At 38.5% G+C, this 21,244-nt stretch overlaps 1 protein-coding gene across 1 annotated transcript in view; it reads right to left on the bottom strand.

The window, feature by feature from the left end:
- Positions 1-2,337: 2,337 nt before the first annotated feature.
- Positions 2,338-21,244, bottom strand: part of LOC149806395 (uncharacterized) — a 62,971-nt gene continuing 44,064 nt past the window's right edge. Inside the window, exons 6-7 of the mRNA XM_089952794.1 lie at positions 12,431-12,643; positions 2,338-5,565 (exon numbers count right to left, since the gene is read on the bottom strand). Of these exons, the coding sequence (XP_089808920.1) occupies positions 4,999-5,565; positions 12,431-12,643 (780 nt within the window). The 3' untranslated portion in view covers positions 2,338-4,998. The remainder of the gene's footprint in view (positions 5,566-12,430; positions 12,644-21,244) is intronic.

The following is a 21,244-nucleotide window of genomic DNA, read 5'->3' on the forward strand; positions in this document are numbered from 1 at the left end:
ACCAGGCGCTCTGCCCTTAACAGCGTCCTCTCCACCAGAACCTACCACAGTGCAGACTGTGACTCCGACCATGCCCTTGTGAGCAGCAGAGTGTGACTACAGCCACACGTACTACACCGCACAAAACCAAAAGGATGTCCTCGCATAAACACTGCACAGATGTCAGTCCCTGCCAAGGTGGAGGAGTATGTGTCTGCCCTGAACAAGGCTCTCCAGGACCTGCCTGAGTATGACGCTACAGCCAAGTGGAACGCCATGAAGGGTGCCATCTACAGTACAGCTATGTCAACGTTTGGCAAGAAGGAACGACCCAGCCAGGACTGGTTCAATGCACACCTATCAAGGATGGAACCACAAATCGAGGAGAAACGAAAAGCCTTCATAGCTTACAAAAAATGCCCTAATGAACGGACGCTTGCTGCTCTCAGAAGTGCCCAAAGTAACACCCAACGCATTGCTAGACAGTGTGCGAACGAGTACTGGCAACAACTGTGTGAAAGGATCCAGCGCAGTGCCGAGTCTGGACACATCCAAGGCATGTACAGTGGCATCAAGAAGGCTCTAGGCCCTACAGTGAAAGGGGTCGCTCCCCTGAAATCCCTGACGGGAGAGAAGATCACAGACCGTGGGCAACAGATGGCCAGATGGGTGGAGCACTACTCAGAACTATACTCCAGAGAAACGTCAGTCACTGATGCAGCCCTCAGCAGCATAAAGAATCTGCCCACCATGGAAGAGCTCGACAAAGTGCCAACCTTAGAGGAGCTCAGCAAAGCAATCGACTGCCTTCCAAACGACAAAGCACCAGGTAGTGACAGCATCCCGCCCGAAGCTATCAAACGTGGAAAACCAGCATTGATTAAACCACTGCACGAGCTACTTTGCCGCTGCTGGGAGGAAGGAGTAGTCCCCCAAGACATGCGTGATGCCACAATTGTGACCCTTTACAAAAACAAGGGCGACCGCAGTGACTGTAATAATTACAGAGGGATCTCGCTCTTGAGTATTGTTGGTAAAGTGTACGCCCGCATCATACTCAACAGGCTGCAGTTGCTGGTAGACCGTGTGTACCCGGAATCACAGTGCGGCTTCAGAGCAGGCAGGTCGACGACAGACATGATCTTCTCCCTACGACAACTCCAAGAGAAGAGCAGAGAGCAAGGTCAACCACTCTACATGATGTTCATCAACCTCACCAAGGCCTTTGACTTGGTCAGCAGGAAGGGCCTTTTTGAACTTCTGAGTAAGATCGGTTGCCCCCCAAAACTCCTCAGCATGATAATCTCTTTCCATGCAGATATGAAGGGAACAGTCCTGTATGATGGATCATCCTCAACTTCCTTCCCAATTAACAGTGGTGTGAAGCAGGGCTGCGTGCTGGCACCAACACTTTTTGGGATCTTCTTCTCCCTGCTCCTGTCCTACGCCTTCGACATGTCCACGGATGGCATATATCTACACACCAGGTCTGATGGGAGCCTGTTCAACCTGGCACGACTGCGCTCAAAGACCAAAGTGAGAGCTGTGCTCATCAGGGAGATGCTTTTTGCAGATGACGCAGCTCTTGTGGCCCACACCGAGGAAGCCCTCCAGAGACTGGGAGACCGTTTTGCTGTTGCTTGCACGCACTTTGGTCTCACAATCAGCTTGGAAAAAACAAATGTCAGCGTGCAAGATACCACCATTGCCCCTTCAATCAAAATCAACGGTGTCACCCTGGAAGCAGTCAACAACTTTACCTACCTAGGGTCAACCATCAGCAACACTCTCTCGATTGATATGGAGCTGGACAGAAGGCTTGGAAAGGCAAACACCATCATGGCTCGATTAACAAAGAGGGTTTGGAAAAACAACGCGCTGACAGAGCACACCAAGGTCCGAGTCTACCAGGCCTGCGTTCTCAGCACCCTTCTATATGGAAGTGAGACGTGGAGTATCTACATGAGGCAAGAACGCCGGCTCAACTCCTTCCATATACGGTGCCTAAAACGCATCCTGAAAATCAGCTGGCAAGACCGTGTTCCACACAGCGAGATCCTGCAGCGTGCAAGTACCCCCAGCATGTACTCCCTGCTAATTAAACGCTGCCTTCGATGGCTGGGTCACGTCCGACGCATGGAGGAAGGAAGGCTGCCAAAGGACATCTTATATGGACAGCTGGCCACTGGCATGAGAAGAGTCGGACGCCCCTCACTCCATTTCAAAGATGTGTGCAAGAGGGACATGAAGGCATGCAACATTTCACCCGATGGCTGGGAAGAGCTGGCTGAGGACCGAGGCACCTGGAGACTGATGGTAAACAATGGCATATCAGTCGCTGATGCGAGGAGAGGCCAGTTGGTGGCAGAGAAACATAAGAGAAAGAAGAACGCAACAGCAACCACAGTAATGCAGACTTCCCAGTATGTCTGCACCAACTGCAGTAGGGACTGTCACTCACGTATAGGCCTGCACAGCCACAGCAGACGTTGCCAACAGAGACAGGCAACACCCTAAGGGCGCTATTCGCATGGTCTTTCGAGACCGAGTCGCCAATGATGATGATGATGATATATGTTCCAAGCTTTTTAAAAACGATCAGAAATCTGGATTCAAGAGTGGTATAATCGGATCGGAAATACGGCTTCCAGAAGGGTAACAATCTCCATCAAACTAATGCAAGATCACCTCATTATGCATGGATCTCACTCATTACTGAACTTGTCTGATATCTGAATGATATAAGTATAGGTTTTCTAACAACACTGGTAATTGTTTAGGAGGCAGAGGTCGAACTACAGGCCCATCGGCCAAATTTGACTTGCTTCCATACAAAAAGTCAGTTCGATACTAGCAGTATAATATATATATTGTCACGTTTGCCTGCCCACGATTACATATGTCAGGAACAAAGGAATGGGTTAGTGCAATGAGTATGTCGACCCTACACTGTTACGGCGATTTTGTTTGTACAAGAACCCTCTGTTAGGTGTTAAACCTCTCATGTAGATGTAAAGTTTTGTTCTAAGAATAAAGGACCCTCGATGCTATTGTAAATCTCTCCGCTTTGACAGATGGCCCAAGGCTCATCTGTTAATCTGAACTGACTGGGGGTAGAATTGATATCCAATCAGAACTAAGGAACGGTGGGGCCATCAATTCGAACCAGAACTTAACAGTCCTTTGAACTGATAACCAATTAGTGATTTGTAAGCCGTTGTACGGGTAAAGCAGAATATACTTACTCCGAGGGAGCCACTCGTGATTTGGCGGGAAAACTCTTAGTACATTCTAAGGACAGAAAGCTTCGTAAAGGAAGCTTTTGGGGACAGAATAGTCAAGTCCCGAGTCTCAGAGAGACAGGATAGAAGTAGGCGAAGAACGCCGGAAGGAGAAATAGAGAATAGAATTAGGCGGGGAAAAAGCCTCGTTGAAGGAAAGAGAGAAAGAAAGGAGGAGGAGAAAGGAAGACAAAAGGGGAGGAGGACAGGAAGAATCGGAGAACGCCCGAAGGAGGAAAAGCAATTGGCGTAGTAAACTCAGATGAGTAGAAACCAAGTACAGGGGGAAGCGATCTCACACTAAAATCACGTGATGAAATAGGTTGTCACTTGGTCGAGAGGAAGCAGATTGGTTGAGAACTTAATATCGTTTAATTTGTATTATGTATTAAATTGTTATTCTTTTGGATTTCACCCTTGTGTTCTTAATAATTTAATTGTCGGTATTGCTGACTTTACCTCTCTCTATCACTAATTTCACTTCCTACAAAAACGAGCCAGGGTGGGAATTCCTCAGTAATTCAAATAAATATTGGGATCATCCCACCCCAACGACTAACAGGGAGTCATATAAAACTTCACACACACACACACATTATATATATATATATATATATATATATATATATATATATATATATATATATATATATCACAAACTTGACATGTTTGGTCCATCTGGCCCATGGTGTTGAAGATGGTAGACAATACTGACCAACTTAAGTACTGATATCTGACTGGTACCTTGGTTGGTTGTCAAACTTCACTGGTAATGGCTGAGGTTGAATGACATACTGACTTAATTACTGATATGTAGATGGCGCCTTGGTAGGTTGTCTAACTATACTGATAATGATTTAGGTTTAATGACATACTGACTTGTTTACTGATATTTGAGTGGCACCTTGGTGTGTAATGTCTAACAACAATAATAATGGTTTAGGTTTAATGACATACTGACTTCTTAACTGATATTTGGTTGGCACCTTGGTGGGTAATGTCTAACTACACTGGTAGTGGATTAGGTTTAATGACATACTGACTTCTTTACTGATATTTGGGTTGCACCTTTGTGGGTAATGTCTAACTACAATGATAATGGTTTAGGTTTAATGACATACTGACTTCATTACTGATATTTGGCTGACACTTTGCTAGGTTGTCTAACATTGGTAATGGTTTAGATTTAATGACAATACTGATTTAATTACTGACTGCTAGCTGGAGGCACTATTAACACAATCCAAAAGAGCTGGCTGGCCTTGGGTTTGTTTATAATTGCTAACAGGTGTATGGTCATGGGGATTGACATCCATAGAGACTTGCTGTATAATTATGGTGTCATGTATATACTTATCTTGTGTTGCCTGATATTCGTCATTTAATTCTGCTGGTTCTGCATTTATGGCATTGTGGACATAATTGCTGAGAGAGAGTTGACTGTGGTTGTTGCTGTGTGCTGATATAGACTGTGTACTAAACACATGACCATTGACAGCTGACTAAAGCAGAGGTTTGTTGTTAGGTGGTGGCAGATGAGGATTGATGACATTAGTGACATAACCACTGACAAATGATTGACACTAGCTGGGGACTTGTGCCATTGGGGAGAGAAGACAAGAACAGAAAGTTCATTCTCACTATTGCTATTCCCTGACAGCTGAAAAGAATTTATGACATTATTGACATACCCAATGACAGCTGGCTAACCCTTGGTACTTCTGTCTGCTAACATTTGCTAACACTGAGAGAAACTATTGACATAATTATTGACAATTGATTCACCTTCTGACACTGTTGGTGGAGATTTGATACCAGTAATGCAATTACTGTCACTTGAGTGACCTATGCTATTGCTAGCTACTTTTACTGGTTCTGGACTTGTGACACTACTGACATAATTATTGACATCTGGTTGGCTCTGATCAATGCAATCTGCCAGTGTTGACTGATGCTGTGAGACACCTGGAATACAATCAACTGCTTCAAGTTGTCCTTGTTCATTTGGCTTGCTTCTATCTTGGGATGACTTAACATTGACCATACTTTGCACATAGTCACTGACAGTTGGTACTGCTGACAGTTTATGATTTATGACACATTGGATGTTATTAATGACTTCTGTTACTGGATGTTGACTGTCTGGTAGTGATGGCTCAAAATTACACCTAACATCAATGTTGATGGCTAGGGTCAAATCTGATTCAGTACCTGTGTGTCCTTCTAATACATGTTCCAAATCACCCGCATTATCAGCATCTTTCTTCATGGATTCAGGGATCTCCCATAGCTGAGGACTTTGGATCTAAATAATAATAATAATAATAATAACATTAATAACAATAATAATAATAATATTAATAATGCTTTGATAAATGACTGCACTGTGGGATAAGTTTGGATCAACCAAGTCTGGTACACTCTTTTCTGTCTAGTTTTCTAAGAGGGCATTAACACTATCAGTTTTGCCATCATCATCATCATCATCATTGCCCTTATTATCATCATAAATGTCTGTCACAATCTCCCATCACATAATAGGTATTTTACCTGGAAATGCATTCCAACCCTTATGTAACTGTTTTATAATACAGACTTACAGATCATGGGTAATCTGCTTTATTACAGGTGTGAGATCAGTTTACAGAATTTTTATATATACATGTATCATAATATCTCATTATTTCCCAAGTGAATGAATGCAAATACATAACTTGTCTTGTGAACCACTGGTCACATGGCAGGTATACTTATAAATGTTCTGTCAGGAACTAGTTAAGTTGTGCCATGGGCTTTATCACATCTGTTGTATCAATGGCAAAACATGTAAGAAATGAATGTAACTTTTTTGTTCTTTCATTGGTATATTAAGTCGGGCATGTCACTAATGACATTTTCATAAATCCGTAAGTGACATGCCTGACGTCTTAGACTAAGAAACAACAAAACAGTACAATCAGTTCTTATAATTATGTCTTACTTTTTGAGTATTGCCTGAATCACTCTTTAATAATGTGAAATTTTAATTTTAGTTTTCCTCTATTACATGTCATATTATGAATACATTAATAGCATTTTAGCTCTTTCCTTAAAGGTCATGACCTTTGGGCATTTTTTACTGTCTGATTTTGGGGCCCCAAGTGGTCTAAAACATTCGCTGTTACTGATCACTACCATTTCACCTCTGTCTGCATGGGTTCGAGTCTCGGATTTGGCCAATGTGGGTATGTGAGAAAGCTTGCCAGTAGCTTCTTGTGGGTTGGTGATTCTTTCCAGGGTTTTCCCAGGTTCTTTCTCTACCAATTATTATGTCTGCCATGTATAGCCTATCGTGTGCTGAAAAATGGCATTAAACCCTACAACAACAACAACAGCAACAACAACAACTGTGTGATTTTGCATCTGTTATACCAAAAAAGCATTCTTTTTCATTTTGTTTCTTTTTTATACTTAGTATCATTTTTTGAATCTTCATTCAGTCTATTGATAATGGTATGAGGTGTTTGGTACATCGCTCTTTATACTCTGAATACCTTGAGTGTAGTAACTATGGTAACATCAAAAAGAGTACCTCAGCCAATAATAGGAAACCTTCGGTTTTGAATGTTCACAGCATGTTCCTTATATTTTGAATGGACATATGTACCCTGTGTGGAAACTTGAAATTCAAAGTAACTTAGGTGTAATGTTCTTTTAGACATACAAGGACTCAAAGATTTGACTTGAGTGTTGGTGGATACATATTCTGAAGTTGGCTTTCTACAATCATCATTATGTGACTTGGGTTTCTACAGGCATCATTATGTGACTTGGGTTTGTACAGGCATCATTATGTAACTTGGGTTTGTACAGGCAGCATTATGTGACTTGGGTTTGTACAGGCAGCATTACCATTTCTTATGTGAAGTTTTCATCATTTATTTTGAGTTGAAGTTAAAACTACACTTGTTGAATGTACATGCTGAGTTGCTTGCAAAACCTTACATATAATTATGTTGAAACTTATATTGAGTGTTTGTTGACTTCCTGTGTTGTCAAAAAATAAAATTTGATGTAACCACAGGAACAGAAAGTTGGGACAAGCTGATTACTTGCTGATGAATTTGGATTTTCTTGCAAAGTGGAAATTATGAACAGATTTGACTTGTATCCTCTTCTTCTTTAGTTGTAAAGTTTCTATTAAGAGACTTGATTGAGGACTCATTTTTGTTTCCTGATATAAACATTATGTGTAAAATTTTTAGGCCAGTACCATTCTTTGCTTGGATAGAAACTGCTCTAAGACAGTGTACAGTGTACTTAGTTTATAAAAGCAACCTTGTCCATATGAAAAATAAAACAGGCACTTTTTGTGACATTTACTTAAACAAATTTTCAATGACTCAACAAAAGAGGGTACATGTCTTACCCAGTTGCACACATTCTTCTGTCGGCAGCTTCATGCCTGAAATTCAAGCCCCCACAAACAAAATGGATTGCTAATATGTACCATATGCCAATGAAATTCAAGACCCTTACTTACAAAATTTATTCCCAGTATGTACTATATGCTCTTGAAATTCAAGCATCCTACTTTCAAAATGGATTGCCAATAATGTTCCATAAGCCGATGAAATTCCAGCTCCATACTTACGAAATAGCTTGCCAGTATGTACCACAAGCTCTTGAAATTCAAGCCCTATAATTGAAATAGGGATTGCCACTACATACCATATGCTGATGAAATTCAAGCTCCAAACTTACAAGATGGATTGCCAGTATGTACCATATGTTGATGAAATTGAAGCCCCTAACTTACAAGATAGATTGTGATTATGTACCATATGCTGATCATGATTTATTTCCCTTGAATGCAAAGTGAAAATTTTAAAAAAGTTTACATTATTGTGAATTAGGTCCCAAACAGCCATAAAAGTTATATCACAGATCCAAACATATAGATTATTCTGAATGAATTCCAGTGGTGTTCTGAATTAAGTCAAATTTTGAATGTGTTGATGTACCAGTAGTCTCAATGTATCACAATGATATAATCCAAAATGTCCTTGAATGAATCCACAGTAATTCCAAAAAAGTGATTTAGTCCAAAAAGTATTGAGCACTTTGCAGTTCCAGTATAAAGAAATCCTCCAAATTAAACCTGAACACAGAAATGAAACTGACTCTACTTCAGATGTTAAGGTACAAATGAGTAATTCTAATATAATCTACATAATAGTGGCCGAGTGGTCTAAAGTGCTCACCGTTCCGGATCACTGCCATCTCACCTCTGTTTGCATTGGTTCGAGTCCAAGGCTCGGCTAGTGTGGATACGTGGGAAAGCCTGCCAGTAGCTTCTCGTGGGTCGGTGGTTCTTCCCTGGGTTTTCCAGGGTTCTTCCTCCACCAGTTATACTGGCCGCCATATATAGTCTATCTTGTGCTGAAAAATGGCGTTAAACCCTAGAACAACAACAACAACAACAACTTTAATATAAAAACCTAAGACACAATTCAAGAAACAGGGTGAGAGTCAAAAGTTCATTTCCAGAAAATTCTAAGTTATAAATAATTTCATATTATATAAAATCCCTATTTGTGATCTTAATGGAAATTTCCATCAAACGATAAACAATTCTTTTCTAGAAAATTCTAAGGTCAGAATTAAGGTTGTATCCAGAACTCAGACTTAGTAAGCATGTTTATCATACATCATATTAGACATGTAGGGCCAACTCCTACACTCAGTTATGGATAAAAGTCAATCACACAACACAAATTAAATATACATAAGATATAATGATGGAAAACAGCCAACACACAATACAAATTAAATGTACATAACAGTACCTGGAAATTTGAATCAGCATCATAAAATTTGCAACTTTTAATTAAAAGTCATATATTTTGTTAAATTTTTCTTCGAAGAAAACATTACACAGTACACTATAAATATTAATATTTGATGAAATTTTGATCAGTGAAAATAGTTACAATTACTTGTGGCAGCACTTTAAGAAATAAATGCCAGGTAAATTAGTTTTGTCATTTAAAATTCATGTTTTAGTTCTATCTTTTAATTTGATTTCAGTGCAATCCTCATAAATGCAATACGCTATTCTGTATTCCAACATGAAAAGTGTCAATCTACCATTACAGCAATGTCTATTAGCATTTCTCTGAGAAACTAATTAAGTGTCAGCTGTGTTCTGATCTTTGTCAACATGTTTTTTGTATTGCTACAATCAATTAAAAGTAGACCTGTTTTGTATTGTCAGATTAATTATGTCTTTGCATCAAATCAGAAGAAGGGAGTGGAATTTTAAAAAACATTACAAGACATGCAATTCCTCAATGCACAAGAGCTAACAATCATGGTGGTGGATCAGGTCAACTCATTAGTAATTTACCAACTATTCACTGTTATTCATATTATTTTTAGGGTACAATTAAAGTATCTAATATAATCATTGGCTTATCCTACTAATTTGCAAATACGATCACTAATAGTGTCATGGAATCATGATTGTGTCGGTGTGCTTTGCAGTTTACAGTTATGTTTCTCATGCGCAACAGTGTGACTAGGCAGTTATGTAATTTATACTTGCTGCTACATAGACATGGGTAAAAGCACCAAAGTTTTATGTGTCTATGATAAAATGAAACATGAACAAGTGCAACAAATTGCCACTGCAGATCCCCATGCTGTTTACTGCATATTCCAAACAGCAGTAATCCAGCCCCAAACAGTGACCCTGGAGTCATAACAGGATATAGATCTGTGAATGACCTAGGGGTCATAAAAGAAAATCTGACATGAAATTTTTTGCTGCTATGATGATATATATGAAGTTTGATCAGAAAATATTTAAAAATGTCATTGTAACTGTAATGATTATATATTTGATATTTGATCCCTCCCAGGAAACCAAAGGCAGAGAGACAAGGATGACACCCTTATTCATAATGACCCTAGGGCCAGTATAAGAGTTCCATCAATTTCCAAGCAGCATATGTGGTAATGGACATACTGGAACACTGATAGAGAGACAGATAGACAAATGAAGGGTATTAAGATATAAATGCTTTAACAAAACCCATGAGAATTGGTAGGATTAAATTGAAGATTAGGGCTAATTTGAGGTACATCATGTAGGTATGTCAAAAAAACACCAGAATTTCACACTCAATAATATTTTCTAATTTTCTGATGTAGCCATCCCAGCAGTAGGCACCTTACATGCAAGATAAGTGGGTCAATGGCAGATGCAACGTGGCCACACAATGGTGGCCATATTGAGGCTCAATTGGAATTATTTAATTTCATTTAGGGCCATTGGTCTGGTGCTAAAAAAAGAAGTGAGAGAATGCAGTAAAGAAATGAGGGAATGCATGCTACTTAGATGTGGGGAGGAGGAGAATGGCAAGTGCAAATAATGTAAGGGAATGCGCAAAAATTACAAGGGATTGCTGTTATCCCACATTTCCACAGCACTACTCCACTGTTTAGGACCAGCTAGATGCCATAAGAACACTTCTGATGAAAACCCAATATCAAAATGACTCTCCATTTAAGATATGTAGTGATAATAAGATTTCCAAGACACCAAATAAGCACCGTTATAATCTTGGATGAAAATCCAATATTGATATGACTTGTTTTAGAGGAGTAACAATTACAAGATTTTCATGATGGCTGCTGTGGTGGCCATATTCGATTGATATTAATATGTGCATTTTTTCCATTCAGACCAACTAAATATCATATTAAGTCTTCTGGATAAAGCACAATGTTGAGATGACTGGCCAGCTAGAAGTAGCACTAATACAACCTTCAAGATGGGTAGTGTGGCTGATATATTTTTAAGTCAAATTTACAACAACAAAACATCATAAGAAGTCTTTCAGTGAAAACCCCATGCTGATATAATTATTTATTCAGGAAAAATAATGATCACAAGATTTATAACATGACTCCTGTGGTGGCCATACTGGATGTCTAAGCAGCAACATTTCATTTATGACCATCTTAAAATCACAAGATTTATAACATGACTCCTGTGGTGGCCATACTGTATGTCTAAGCAGCAACATTTCATTTATGACCATCGTAAAATCACAAGTTATTTAGTAAAGAAAGGCTATATTGATATGACCATCCATTCAGGAGAAGTACTAGTAACAAAAATTATTCAATATGGCAGCCATATTGGATGTATAAGTAGCACTATTTCCAATTAGGACCATCTCTATAGATATCATAAGTAGTCTTCTGGTGAAAACTCCATAATATTGGAATTTCATTCAGGATGATTAGTGATAACATGATTTTCAAGATGGCTGGCATATTGGATGTCAGATTTGTACCATTTTCATTGGCAATCAACTAGATATCAAAAGTCAGTCTTTTAGTGAAAACCCCCATGTCAGCATTACCATCCATTCTAGAGGAGTAGTAATTAAATAAGTTTTAGATATCTTCTGTGGAGGCATGTTAGAACAGATTGTCACCATTTTCATTTGGTACCAACTAGACATCATAAAACGTCTTCTAGTGAAAACTCCATGTCAATATTAATTTCTGTTCTGGAGAAGTAGCAATCCAAGATTTTTAAAATGCCACTGTGGGGGCCATGTTAGACATCAAATTAGCAACATTTTCACTTAGGACCAGCTAGACTATGGGATGAATGTGTGTGTAAAGTTTCATGACAATTTCTTAAGCAGTTTAGGATGAATTGTGAAAACAAACTTTTGCTAAAGGACAGACAGACAAAGGATGAAATACAATCTCATAAGCTCATCTGGTCAGTATAGCGAAAAATCATAAAAATGACCATTTTAAGCAGAATTATCCCAACTGAATTCCTAAAGTAAAAATCATGAATTTGACCCTGAGGGTGGGCCACATCATGTGTTTTAATACCACCCTGGCATTGCTGATGTGCCATTATACAAGGCACAATGCCTTGCTTGCTCTATTTCTCAAAACTGGAAATTGAAATGTACTTTCTTTGAGGCAGATGGATAAATATTAATTTGCAATGGACTGTTATCACAGCAAGAGGGAGTGCATTTTAGTCACTTAAATCATGGATAGCTGTATAAGCTCCAACCTAATGTGTCGACAATAGGTTCAGGATAACTTTAACTTCAGCCTCTTTTAAACATTGCCATTAATAGAAGATATACCTTTAGCTCCACCAATCCCACAGTGGTCTCTGGCACAGGTATTGGGCTTGATCCATTAAAAAGATCAAGGCCTTCAACTGTCATATAGTCTTGTGGCAAAGCAACTCTATTGGTGTTTTGTTCTTTCTCTTTCTCCTTTCCCACCTCATCTTCTTCTGAAGAATTTTTACTTCTATGTTCTTCTGTAAACCCACTGTCCTTACTGAGTTGTCGCTGAATAAATGGAAAAGGAATTGTCAACAAAACCCTCAACAACTGTGAATATAATGCAAAGAAATAAAAGTTATACTAAGAAGAGTCTACCGCAATATATAATAAACTTCACCCATAATGAAGACTTGGGGATCTAAAAACCATTAGCCCATTGTATACTGATACTGTTATATGACACTATGAAAATAAATGAAGTTGCAGCTTGCCAGGAATGAAAACATAATCATTATATGGAGTTTGTTGCTTTATCTGTTTTCACTATATATGAAGTTTACTGTTACATAGTCCAATCACAGGTGTCAGCTCTGTGACACTGATAATTCCATCATTTCATGCATCCTCAAACTGCATCTTCTTATCTCACACAAGGACTGCTGATTGATCCTTGGTGAATGATTTCATAATTTGTCTTAATGCTGGCAAACATTAGTGCCCTTATCCCATTTTTTGTAGGGTAGGACAATTTGCTTTGCCCTCCTGGGCAGCTGTGATGTCTTGGATTTCCAGAGCTTTAATATTCTCTGTTAATATTCTACCTGTGTAACCAGCTCCTTACATTGATAGGCAGTAAGTACCCTGACCATACTGGCAATCAGCACTGTACATTGATAGGTAGTATGTACCCTGACCATACTGGCAATCAGCACCATACATTGATAGGCAGTAAGTACCCTGACCATACTGGCAATCAGCATCATACATTGATAAGCAGTAAGTACCCTGACCATACTGGCAATCAGCACTGTACATTGATAGGCAGTAAGTACCCTGACCATACTGGCAATCAGCACTGTACATTGATAGGTAGCAAGTACCCTGACCATACTGGCAATCAGCACTGTACATTGATAGGCAGTAAGTATGCTGACCATACTGGCAATCAGCACTGTACATTGATAGGTAGCAAGTACCCTGACCATACTGGCAATCAGCACTGTACATTGATAGGCAATAAGTATGCTGACCATACAGGTGGCAAGAACCCTGTCTTGACATGCAACTTAACTAAACATGTGATGTCTGGTTGACCAATGGCAGATTACTAACAATCGACAGTCAGAATTTTGATTTGACTATAGGACTGAGCATAAGAATGTTTATATCTCTTTTGGTTTTAGGCCTTGAGAATATCAAACTCGATTTGCTTGACTTTTTGGGTCAGTTTCAAGAAAAGTTTCCACAAGCACTGCGGAACACATGCGTCTTAAAACAAAACATGCAAACTTTGGCATAGTTTTTTTTCTGTATAGGTTTGGTTGGCTTGATGCTAATAACGCAATAACACAAGCATGTTTTTAGTGCTCAGTCAATTGGAGTAAAATACCTTGCCCAGGAACACAGCACAAGAGCAGGCCAAGTCTGATGTGGTGGTAGGATTCAGGCCTGCAACATTTTGGTGATGAATATTGTGTTAACAGCTGAGTCACCACATGTCCCAGATGGTTTTGGAACAAACTCATTTATGAATGCATAAGTATAACAGCCTAATAATCAGTTTAGAAAGGGTGCAGTATGTACTTGCTTGTAAGTCGAATCCAACTACAAACTATACAGACCTGGATCTGCCATTGCACAATGTGCCAAAAGATCCGAGTCTATGCCATTTGTTAGGAGTAATCAATAGAACAAACAACAAAGACCATGACAGATCAGAGTCTGTATTATTTGCAGCTAGACTCAACTTAGAAGCAAGTACACACATTATGCAGATTGAAAAGCAATCTGATTACATCTGACTTTTGCTCTTGCAAATCTGATGAAACAACCCATAACAATACAGAATACATATAATGATGTAAGTACTGTGAGCTAGACTGACAAACACGGAAAATAAAAGTGAATCACACAGTAATTTTGTGGACTACTTTTTTTGTTTGATGCTGCTGCATGATCCAAATATCCCAAAACTGTCAACAGGGCAAGACAGTAGTCCAATGTGACCTATTTAAGAAGTTTCCAGAACGCATTCATCATGTTTTTATGACTGTATACACTATACCAAAATTCAATGTGAATTTGGATACATCATTGCCATAGCATGATTCCCAAATATTTACTAAATTTTCGCTAATTTATCTGAACTATGATTGCTAAATTCCTGCATTGGTTTATTGTTAATGGAAATGGGTTTGATTTGTGAAGTAGATAATTGTTAATCTAATTTGCAATGAACCATGAGCAATAACATTTGTCTTTTGTCTTGATGTCTTGAATGCACTTTGTTAATACTTGCTTAGTCAATCAGCATATGCACCTGAGCACTGAACAGTGCCATTTTGAAAGAAGTTTATCATCTAAGTTGGTAAATTAATTTATCAACTTTATAAGTAATTGCAATTCATCAACATTAATCCAACAGTAAACATTTATTGCAACAGTCATGGAACAAAAGCCACTGCATGTTATCAGCCAATGGTCATGTGATAAATTAACTGGCAATAGAAGGTCAATCAGTTCTTTGGTAAACGTTGAACTCTATCTCAAATATCTATTCCTTAACAAGACAAAATGAGATATTTTGTGTGTAAATATACTGCAGATGTATATCACGGTGGACAAACTGGGGGTCAGATCAACAACATTTTCATTAACGATTAACGACCTGTTAGGGGTTCTGGTTTACTGAGAACTCCATGTTGATAGGACTTGCCTTTGATGAGGAATCACACCAAGAAGATTTTCAACGTAGCTACCATTATTTCCATATTGGATCAACAGCATTTTGATTTATAACTAGACCTTGCAATGAATGTTTGTAAAGTTTTATGTAATTATGTAAAAGTAGTTTGATAGAAGTAGCAATAACAAACCTGTGCTAAAGGATGGACAGAGGATGGTCAAGAGCCCATTCTATCAGCTAAAGGATGGACAGAGGATGGCGAAGAGCCCATTCTATCAGCTAAAGGATGGACAGAGGATGGTCAAGAGCCCATTCTATCAGCTAAAGGATGGACAGAGGATGGTCAAGAGCCCATTCTATCAGCTAAAGGATGGACAGAGGATGGTCAAGAGCCCATTCTATCAGCTAAAGGATGGACAGATGATGGTCAAGAGCCCATTCTATCAGCTAAAGGATGGACAGAGGATGGTCAAGAGCCCATTCTATCAGCTAAAGGATGGACAGAGGATGGTCAAGAGCCCATTCTATCAGCTAAAGGATGGACAGAGGATGGTCAAGAGCCCATATCAGCTCTTCTGGTCAATGACTAACAGAGTTCAAGCTAGGGGTTAAGGAACCCAAGTAAATATATATAAATTATTTTTGACATTGTATTTTGTGACTTGATTTTTACCTTACACTTGTGACCACTATTGTGCTCTGTCAATCCAGTAGGTAAACTATAAATGATATCTTCCTTTTCATTATCATCTTTGTCATCCTTGGAAAATATGATGGATAAAAATTAAATATGACAGACCAGAAGCATGAAGCAAGTACTTGAATGTTATATATTTTCTGCAATATGAAAACAGTCTGGTCAAGAGCAACATGCAAATATGTTGCCTTATAACCAAATTATTGTTTGGTTAAATGTTATAGTGACGTTCATATTAGAATTTATAAATCCCTTCACCAGATTATTTGTCTGTGGTCATCTTTAGTTATGAAAAATTCCAAATAAGAAATTGTTCAATGTTTTAATTGTTCATTTCTGATCTATCATTATGATATTTTCTTTCTAGACCATTAGAAGCACAGTTCATTAAATAATTCACTCACAAAAGTATTTATAAACAATAATTGCCATGAATTAGCTGCATTTGAGGGGGTAACAATTTGCATACTGACCTACATATTGGTATGCAAATCTAAAAAAGTGGATTTCACTTTTGGTGTAAGGTGGATGGGGGGACAATAAGAAAAAATAGTATCTTTAGAAAGGTGTTACAACAAAGAGAGGCATACATTCTTGCAGTACTGCAGGATGCAATCAATTAAAGATGGAAAAACTCCTCCCTGACTCATCAAGGGCGTACATTGACACTAAATAATAATAATAATAATAATACTAATAATAATAGTAATAATAATAATAATAATAATATTATTATTATTATTAGCACATTCCTTCTTTTGATTCACCTGCATGCTCACTTTCATCAATAAAAATAGCATGATATTGAGGAAAAGCAATTTTATGACATAAAAGATAGTCTTGCATAAGGTTGAAATGGATGTCTGGCCTCAAAATTCTGCAGTTTTCCTTAAAATTGTCTCCAATGATAACCCAGTATTTCATGTTGGGGTAAGGAACTTTGTTTTGCTATGATTTGCTTAAAGACCTTTTAAGGGATATTAGGATATTAACCACAGATACCCAAATGTATGTTACTCTGACCTCATCTATTTGACTCTAAAGTGTAATTTATATCAAATCAGGTATCCTGATTTCTCATTTACCGCACATGTCCAAATGCAAGCAGTACCAGAAGATTTATCTTGTATAAAATTTAAAGCGAAAAGAATCTGATCTGTCAGCTTATTGCACAATGGCAGATATATCAGCATTGTTCCTAGTTGGGGATGCATTCTATTTAAGCAAATATGATACTGTACTCTTTTTTGACTGAGTCTTCTTTCTGGTCCAAGTGCCTGTGAGCATGAACTAATATTGGTTTACATGGGCATAAACTCATTACAGAGCCTCATGAACATAGCTTCTTACTTGGCCCTGATGGCATACACTCATTACAGTCATATGGGCAATGACTTGGTCAATCAGCATTATGGGCATAAATTTGTGACTGAACATCATAGTCATAAACTTGTCATTCATCACTGAGTCTCATGGGCATAAATTTGTCACTCATCACTGAGTCTCAAATGCATAAACTTGTTGCTCATCACTGAGTCTCATGGGCATATATTTGCCCCTCATCACTGTCTCATGGGCATAAATGTGTCACTCATCGCTGAGTCTTAAAGGTATAAACTTGTCACTCATCACTGAGTCTCAAAGGCATTAACTTGTCACTCATCTCTGAGCCTCATGGACATTAATAAACTTGTCACTCATAACTGACTCTCTAAGGCATAAACGTGTCACTCATCGCCAAGTCTCATAGCATGCACTCGTTATTGAAATTCATGGACATGTAGTCATTACTGAGATTCTATGGCATATACTCATTCCTGAGAATCATAGGCATGCAATCATTACTAAGATTCAATGGCATGTACTCATTACTTAGATTCATAGGCGTGCAGCCATGACTGAGATTCTATGGCATGTACTCATTACTGAGATTCATAGGCGTGCAGCCATGACTGAGATTCTATGGCATGTACTCATTACTGAGATTCATAGGCATGCACTCATTATTGAGATTCATAGGCATGCACTCATTACTGAGATTCATAGGCATGCACTCATTACTGAGATTCTGTGGCATGTAGTCATTACTGAGATTCATAGGCATGCACTCATTACTGAGATTCATAGGCATGTAGTCATTACTGAGATTCTGTGGCATACACTCATTATTGAGATTCTATGGCATGTAGTCATTACTGAGATTCATAGGCATGCACTCATTATTAAGATTCATAGGCATGTAGTCATTACTGAGATTCATAGGCATGCACTCATTATTGAGATTCATAGGCATGTAGTCATTACTGAGATTCATAGGCATGCACTCATTACTGAAATTCATAGGCATGTAGTCATTACTGAGATTCATAGGCATGTAGTCATTACTGAGATTCATAGGCATGCACTCATTATTGAGATTCTATGGCATGTAGTCATTATTGAAATTCATAGGCATGTAGTCATTACTGAGATTCATAGGCATGCACTCATTATTGAGATTCTATGGCATGTAGTCATTACTGAGATTCACAGGCATGCACTCATTATTGAGATTCTATGGCATGTAGTCATTACTGAGATTCATAGGCATGCACTCATTACTGAGATTCATAGGCATGTAGTCATTACTGAGATTCATAGGCATGCACTCATTATTGAGATTCATAGGCATGCACTCATTATTGAGATTCATAGGCATGCACTCATTACTGAGATTCATAGGCATGCACTCATTACGGAGATTCATAGGCATGCACTCATTACTGAGATTCATATGCATGTAGTCATTACTGAGATTCATAGGCATGTAGTCATTACTGAGATTCATAGGCATGTAGTCATTATTGAGATTCATAGGCATGTAGTCATTACTGAGATTCATAGGCATGCACTCATTACTGAGATTCATAGGCATGTAGTCATTACTGAGATTCATAGGCATGCACTCATTACTGAGATTCTATGGCATGTAGTCATTACTGAGATTCATAGGCATGTAGTCATTACTGAGATTCATAGGAATGCACTCATTACTGAGATTCATAGGCATGTAGTCATTACTGAGACTCTGTGGCATACACTCATTACTGAGATTTATGGGCATGCATTAATTACTGAGATTTATGGGCATGTACTCATTACTAAGCCTCAAGGGCATAAACTTGTTGGCACATACTCAGTACTGACCCACAAGGGCATAACATTAAGGGCATGCACTAGTTACTGAATATCAAAGGCATAAACTTATGGGCATGCACTTATTCTGTGCCTAAAGGGCAGAAACTTCAGGGCATGCACCCATTTCTGTGCCTAATGGGCATAAACTTATGGGCATGCACTCATTACTGAGCCTCATGGGCATAAACCTATGGACATGCACTCATTACCAAGCCAAAACACCGTAAAGTTATGTGCATGCACTGATTTCTGAGCCTTATGGGCATACACTTATGGGCTTGCACTCATTACTGAGATTCAAAGGCATACACTTATTGGCATGTACTCATTTCTGAGCCTCAAAGGCATACACTTAATCAGCATGTACTCATTACTGAACCTCATGGGCATAGAAATTTATGGGTATGCACTCATTATTGAGCCTCAATGGGATTAACTACTGGGCATGCACTTATTCCTGAGCCTGAAGGGCATCAACTTATGGGCATGCAGTCATTTCTGAACTTCAAGGGCATGCTCTTATGGGCAGGCACTCATTCCTGAGCTTAAATGGCATAAACTTATAAACATTCACTCATTACTGAGCTTCAAAGGCATAAACCTATGGGCATGCACTTATTGCTGAGCTTCAAGGGCATCAACTTATGAGGCATGCACTCGTTTCTGAGCCTCATGGGCATAAACGTATGGGTATGCTCTCATTGCTGAACCTCAAGGGCATAAACTTAAGGACATGTAGGCATAAACTTGACAATTACTAGTTACACATGCAGCTGACATTTGACAATATATAGACCTACCTGCAGGGACTTAACACCTTGGTGTTGCTTCTTATATGGTTTGAAAATGCACCCAATTATCAAAAGCCCATAGGTTTTATGTTCAAAGCATGGAGATCTAGATACAGACATGTCTGGTCTAAGTCAAGAAGTGTCCTCAATTATCTTCATGAATACCTAATTGTTCACTGGACCTTTATATTTAAGGCATTAGTTTCAAATAAGATAAAATCTCCTGTTAACAAAGGTTTGGAGAGTATTTAAGGATGGAGCAAAAACATCTAACACTACAAACAGGCCTTTTTAAATTATTTGAGTTCTCAATACAAAGTGGGGGGGTCATTAATGAAGATTAAAAATAACAATGGACCCAATACTGACCCTTCTGGAACACCATCCTTAACAACAGATGAAGATGTATAGATAATTGCTGCCTTTTGTGTTGAAGATAAAAAGTTAACTTTCATGATGCTGTCATCAAATTTAATTATAGTCATTTTCTGATCAGGATTTTATGATCTACTGAATGAAATGCCTTTTTAAGGACAATGTAAACATTAATACCGGTCATATTTCCTTTATTCATTTCCGCTAACAGGTGTCAGTGATGTTTTTATGTGCTTTTGGACAGGAATGGAAATTCCTGAAACTACCCTGCTACATGATGTGACATGTTCAAATGAGGTGAATAATACCTGCCAGGCTTCCATCTTAATCTAACTAATGATAGCTTATGGATGATCAAAATTTGTAAATTAGTTATTTTCTTAACAGAGTCTTGTTTTCTTACTCTGATGTCTTCATTTGGATATGAGATGATGGACGAGTTGCTTTGATATGTCTCAAGATGTGTTTGTGATTTGGCTTTTTTAATATAGCTTAAACAATTTCTCAGTCATATTGCTATGATGACTGCAGTGTGGCAGTTTATAGTGATGTCTAGCATCATGCCACAGACTTGTAGCATCATGTCCCACCCAGACACATTATTCTGACACCAGGCTAACCAATCCTAACTATAAGTCTTTGATATGGCTCATCCAGGGTTTGAAGCTGTGACCTCCCGCATCAAAGGCGGACACTCCAACCACTAGGCCACCGGAGCGGTCATGTCTTGAGGTAACAATAATGAATAGGTGACATATGCACCAGATTTAGTTGTCAAGGAGTGTTATTGTTACCTCTCATCTGACAAAACGTGATTAGGAATAAATAAACTGTCAAACTCTGTCTTTATATCAGATTTATTTATCTGACAGTCGTGTTCATTCAGTGATATTTATTGCAATGACTTCGTTAATTAAAAAGAAGTAGACTGTACATACAAT

The sequence above is a fragment of the Sinohyriopsis cumingii genome, chromosome 1 (assembly GCF_028554795.1).
Source record: "Sinohyriopsis cumingii isolate HCF-2022 chromosome 1, ASM2855479v2, whole genome shotgun sequence".
In the NCBI taxonomy this organism is placed as follows: domain Eukaryota; kingdom Metazoa; phylum Mollusca; class Bivalvia; order Unionida; family Unionidae; genus Sinohyriopsis; species Sinohyriopsis cumingii.